At 34.8% G+C, this 6,000-nt stretch overlaps 1 protein-coding gene across 2 annotated transcripts in view; it reads left to right on the forward strand.

Annotated features, from left to right (window-relative positions):
• Nucleotides 1-4,899, forward strand: part of MERTK (MER proto-oncogene, tyrosine kinase) — a 115,633-nt gene extending 110,734 nt beyond the window's left edge. The window contains exons 16-19 of one of the 2 annotated variants that reach the window (XM_031950994.1): nt 220-329; nt 730-889; nt 2,037-2,173; nt 3,756-4,898. In XM_031950994.1, the coding sequence (XP_031806854.1) occupies nt 220-329; nt 730-889; nt 2,037-2,173; nt 3,756-4,272 (924 nt within the window). In that variant the 3' untranslated portion in view covers nt 4,273-4,898. Of the gene's footprint in view, nt 1-219; nt 330-729; nt 890-2,036; nt 2,174-3,755 lie in introns of both variants that reach the window. The other variant, XM_031950996.1, reaches the window with a different exon arrangement.
• The last annotated feature ends 1,101 nt before the right edge of the window (nt 4,900-6,000 follow it).

Consider the following 6,000-nt stretch of genomic DNA (forward strand, 5'->3'; position numbering starts at 1 on the left):
TTTTTTTTTTTTTAAAACGAAGATAGTCTGAGTTTTGTTTTATAGTTTTTTTTTTCCTTTGGAAGCTTTATTCATGATGCCAATAGTATGGAAATCTAGTAATTGCACTCTTTTGAAAAGCAGATGCATATGTTTGATGTGGTGTGGAAGCTTTTGCTTGTTTCTTAATGATAAACAAAGCTAGGATATTTCTTAGTTCTCTCTTTCTTGTTCCCTCAGCACGTACCTCTGCAGACCCTACTGAAATTCATGGTAGATATTGCATTGGGAATGGAGTATCTGAGCAAAAGGAATTTTCTTCATCGAGATCTAGCTGCCCGAAATTGCATGTAAGGATTTTAGTGTCATCTTCATCTTTTAAACTCATCATCCTTTTTTTTGTTATGATTTCTCTGTCATAACAGGAAAGGAAATGATGATTCACTCCATTTTAAAAGTTGTTAAAAGGGAAAAAAATCAGTATACAGGGGAAGATAGATATTTTGTATTTCAGAGAGTAGCACTACAGGTGAAGTTTTGAATAAGAACTGACTTTTACAAAATTGTAGCATCCAAGGGTTAGAAAATATTGCAGGGATCAGCCTGACAAAGTTCTAAACAATATTTGTGAAATAGAACTGGGTCTTTTATGTCCCTCTCTTCGTGATTCATCATCCAGATTTTTAAAGTTACACAAAGGAATTAGTATTTTGAATCTGTTGCTATTGAAGTTCAACTTTCTGCTCATAGGTTACGAGATGATATGACTGTGTGTGTAGCTGATTTTGGTCTCTCTAAGAAAATTTACAGTGGTGATTATTACCGCCAAGGTCGTATAGCCAAGATGCCTGTGAAGTGGATCGCCATAGAAAGTCTTGCAGATCGTGTCTACACAAGCAAAAGTGATGTGGTATGTATGAAAAGCTGAAAAAATAGCCAAAAATGAGGAAAATTATAATTAAAAAAAAAAGAAATGTCAAGTAGACTCTTTTTATTATTTCAAGTAATTGAGAATATACTTTGAATTTTCTTTTGTGGCACGATGAGATATTTTAGTTCATGGGAAAAGAAAGTAGCATGGCATAAAGTCAGGGATTTAGAATCAGAATTACTTGTGTTCAGTTCCTGCCTCTGAGACTTAGGAGCTGTGTGATTCTGGGTAAATTATTTAACTTCACAAAGATTTGAGGCTGTTCTAAGGATCAAATGAGGTAACAGATGAAAAACAGCTCTCAGACTTTAAAGCATTATATAAATGTCAATAAAAGTATTATATAAATGGCACAGTAGATAGAATGCTGGCCTGGAGTCAGGAACACCTAAGTTCCGAAATCCAACTTTAGATACTTATTAGCTCTGTGAGCCTGAGCAACTTGCATAATCTCTGTCTGCCTCAGTTTCCTCAACTGAAAAATGGGGATAATTTGTGTAATTGAGTTGTTGGGATGATCACATAAAATAATATTTGTAAAAGCATTTAGTACACTAGTGAATACTTAATATTTATTCCTTCCCTTCTGTATTACAGCCTGGCATTCATGAGATCCAAACTTCTTCACTCCAATCACTGACTCTTTATGAATTTAGATTTGTCACTTAATAAAAAAGAATGATTTTGATTATCAGATACCTTAGAAATATTACACAAGGAAATAAGTTAATCTGAGTAAAATTATCTGGAGTCTTCAGAAGAAAAATGCCCATATCCACATAATGAGTATTATTCCAACTTCATTTTCATGTAATTAAGTTTTCTGGGAAAATCACAAGATGGGAGCTGACAATAACAATGAAAGAGAGCAAGTGAACAAAACATTTCTGGGTGAACTGCTTCTGTATCTTTCCTTACAAGGTTTCCTGGAATGGCTTTATTAAAATTAGTGAGCAATGAAAGTAGCACCATGTTATTTCCATGTTGTGGGAACATAACATCCTAGATATAATTATCAACATTGTGCATGATCCTCATGTACTACAGGAAAGTGACCTTTTCTGATGAAAAGAGTCATTCAGTCTTTCTTGAAATGACATTCTAATTTGCTATTGCTTTGTCGTAGTGGGCCTTTGGAGTGACCATGTGGGAGATAACCACCCGAGGGATGACTCCATATCCTGGGGTGCAAAACCATGAAATCTATGACTATCTTATTCATGGCCACCGACTGAAGCAGCCTGATGATTGTTTGGATGAATTGTGAGTATTGCTTCTCTTTATCATCTCATGTTTCTGCTATTGTCTTGAAAGTATTACAGATGATACCATAAGCTCCTTGAGACTAGGGATTGGGTCATCTTTTTCTTTTTTCATTAACATGCAATGCTTTGCACATAGTAGACACTCCATGCATGTTTGCTTATTAATTGCCAGTCAGAACTTGAACTTAGGGAGGGAGATAGCTGCTTAGGGTGGCAATGATGGGTGTAAGTGGGAAATAATGAGGAACATTTTTTAATTCTCCTTTTTTATAAATGCACAAAGTTTAATGGCAGAAAATTCCATTTCCCCAAGGCATGTGAGTACTTGATTTGATACTCAAGTGAGCACTTGATAAATTAAATGACATGTATTACAGTGACAGCTCAAAGTACCTAGTACTTTGTCAGTGGATTTGTTATCTCATTGATGTGGATACCCCTTTCCAGTAGCACAGATCACAGCCTATCTATACCATTTATTTTGTATAATTCTTGTTCATGTCCTCTCATACATCCTTTTAGAGGTGCAGTCTACTCATTAACAGCCTTTCTCTAGGCCTTTTTACATTATGCAAGTACCTGTGCAAAATGTTGTTTATTCATCTCTTTCTCTTATACTCACTACATGGCCAGTGTACTTTCTTCGCTGATCTTTTATTTCTGATGTGTGTGTGTGTGTGTGTGTGTGTGTGTTAGCTGCACTAACACAGAGAAGGCTGGATTTTCATTTAATAGATGGAACCTACAGATATCTCATCCTAATTCTGGAACTAGCACTTGACTCTGGTTCTCTTGCTTCCTTAGTCCTATACAGTACCATCTTAACAATATTATTTTCCTTTGAACTCCCAGATTCCTATTTGTGTAGTGGGAAATAAATATTTTACTTGCTTATAGGATATGAAATACCAATAGATTTACTAACTTGTCATATTACTGTCACAAAGAATTAATTTTAATGAAGGTATGTTTTGAGTTCAACTCATTAATTGTATTCATTCTATAAAATGCAAAGCAAATGAATTAAGATAGAAACTGTGCTCTGAAAGAACTTACACTGTAGGAGGAAAAGGTAACAGAAGAACAAAAATAACTATATACGACCAAAAAAGTGCTAGAAGAGATAAAACCACAATATTCTGAAGTTTCAAAGGAGAGGAGAGAGATGATCCAGTGATGAGAAATGAAAAAGACAGTCCTTTGATTTCACTATTACAGGGAACTCTCTGAATTTCAGATTGATATCTTATCAATAACTCAGAAGTTTTGAAGGTTTCCTAGAGTATTAAATGGTTAAGTGACTTGCCTGGGGTCACATAGCCAAGATATCTGAGAGGTGGGATTTGACTCCGGTCTTTCTAGTTAAAAGGCCAGTTTATACCTTTATACCATTCATTTTTTTAAGAGAGTGAATAAGGGAGGGAGAAGGGAAAGTGTTACATTCTAGCTGGAGGAAATAACATGAGAAAGAACAGACTGGAAAACCAGGGACACACAAAAGAGTATTGGGGGTTAGTTTGTATGGGTACTTTACTGATCATCCTAGTACTAGTGAACTTCATTATTTTTTTAACCTGCAGGTATGAAATAATGTGTTCTTGCTGGAGAGTTAATCCCTTGGACCGACCTACTTTCTCAGAGTTAAAACTCAGACTAGAAAAGCTCTTGGAAAGTTTGCTTGATGGCCAAGAAAAAGCAGATATAATTTACATTAATACACGACTTTTGGAGGACTATGAAGGAATGGTAGAAGACCCTGTGTTCACTCAGATGGACATGGACATTGATCCCAACTATATCATGGCCTCTTGTGCTCCCAAGCCTGACTCTAGTGTGGTCACAGTAGAAGTACATGAAAATCATCTCAATGAAGAAAGATATATCCTGAATGGATTGAATGAAGACTGGGAAACTCTTGCTTTGACTGCTCCCACGTCAGTGACTCCTGAACAAATGAATACAGTTTTATTGGAGGACAAAGTTTTGAGGAATGGAGCAACATGGTCACAGTCTAGCACTTTGCCAATGGGCAACACATTACATGATCAGCTATTGTATGCAGATGATTCCTCAGAAGATTCTGAGGTTCTGATGTGAAAGAGGTACAGTAGTCAGACTTGGGGGGGAATGAGATGGTTATGGATGAGAAAGGTTTACAAATGATTTATTGTCTGAGATGTTTGTCTTTCTTTCATCAAGGAAATGGTCTAGCCATTTGGATGTTGACTAAGTGGCCACTAAAATATATAATACATATATATATATTTGTATAAAGAAAAATATGTGTATAGAGAGTCAGAGATTTTATTTTATTAAAAAGTGATCTATTTTATGTTACCATCTCTTGTAGATATGAAAATTTAGGTTTAAAACATTTCATATTGCCAATGGCTTTTTCTTCATATCAAGTATAAAAGTTTTAAAGATAAGCTGTTAATGTTTCCTTTTTTCTTTTTGTACATTAATAATAATAAATTTGTACAGTAAAATTTTAATTTTCAGTTTTCTTCTTTTATAAACAATTCTTTTATATTAATCATGAAATTGTCAATGTGTTTCAGTGTGTGCTCTTCTTGGTATTTGTGTATGATTTTGCTCTCAACACTCTTTGGCTCTCCCCGTGTTCTCTGAAATATATCTCCTTCCTCATGGCAGAGAGGGGGAGTTCTGCTAGATTAGTATATATTATACTTTACTAGAAGCTCTCACTGTGTCTGATATTTAAGTTTAAGCCTTTTTTTTTTTTTGTCACAAGGGAGAGCACCATCTGGAAAGAGCCAGGCTTGAAATGGCTGTTGTTAAAACAAATGGCATCAATAAACAGTTTTTTGAAGAATAATTCTCTTCACTTTATCCCTGGTTGCCTTACTCTTTTAATGAAGGACTCTGCCCTTAGACCTAGCTGAGATATCAGATCTAATCTCTTTTTGGCATATCTTAGTTGTTGTTTCAGTCATTTACTTGTTCAGTTCTTCATGATCCCATTTGGGGTTTTCTTGGCAAAGACACTGGTATGGTTCACCAATTTTTTCTCCAGCTTACTTTACAGATAAGGAAACTGAGGCAAACAGAATTAAGTGACTTGCCAGTGGTCACACAGCTAATGAGGCAGGATTTGAATGCAAATATTCCTGATCCCAGGCTCGACAATCTATCCATTGCACAACCTAGCTGTTCAGTATTGGTATATCACCTTCTTCCTAAATCCTCTTTTATCTTTTCATAGAGATGAAAGTTGAGAGGAAAACTACAGGAATAAAATAAATGATATTTCATTTATAAATAATAGTTCAATAATAAATTCAAATCAAGGTATATTTATTAATCATCGATTTTTTCAAAACATTTCAAAGTTTGGGAATATAAAAACAGATAGTTTCTGCCTTCAAAGAACTTTCAATCTAATGATAGAAATGATGCTGCACCAATAAATTTGAAACAAATAGAATTCAATAAATGTGTCAGAGATATATAAGCAAACGACTATATTATTCATCCATGGATGAAGGAGATTATTTCTGGCTGATGTGGGCATAGATCCAGGGAAACTTCTTGAACATGAACTGTTTTGTGATGTATTTTTCCCATTAAACAGAACTCTGGCAGGATGCATTATAATTATTTCATACTATTTAAATCTGAAAGGAATCTTAGAAATCATCTAGTCCAACCTTTGATTTTTCAGATGAGGAAATAGGCACAGAGGGGAGAAGTTATTTGTTACACAAATGTTTAAGCCCAGGGTTTCTAATTTCAATGCAGCCTTCACTTACTTTTGGTTTGAGTATTTAGTCTCAGTAAAGATGATGATTCTTATAAATTTCA

Source organism: Sarcophilus harrisii, chromosome 2 (genome assembly GCF_902635505.1).
Source record: "Sarcophilus harrisii chromosome 2, mSarHar1.11, whole genome shotgun sequence".
Classification (NCBI taxonomy): domain Eukaryota; kingdom Metazoa; phylum Chordata; class Mammalia; order Dasyuromorphia; family Dasyuridae; genus Sarcophilus; species Sarcophilus harrisii.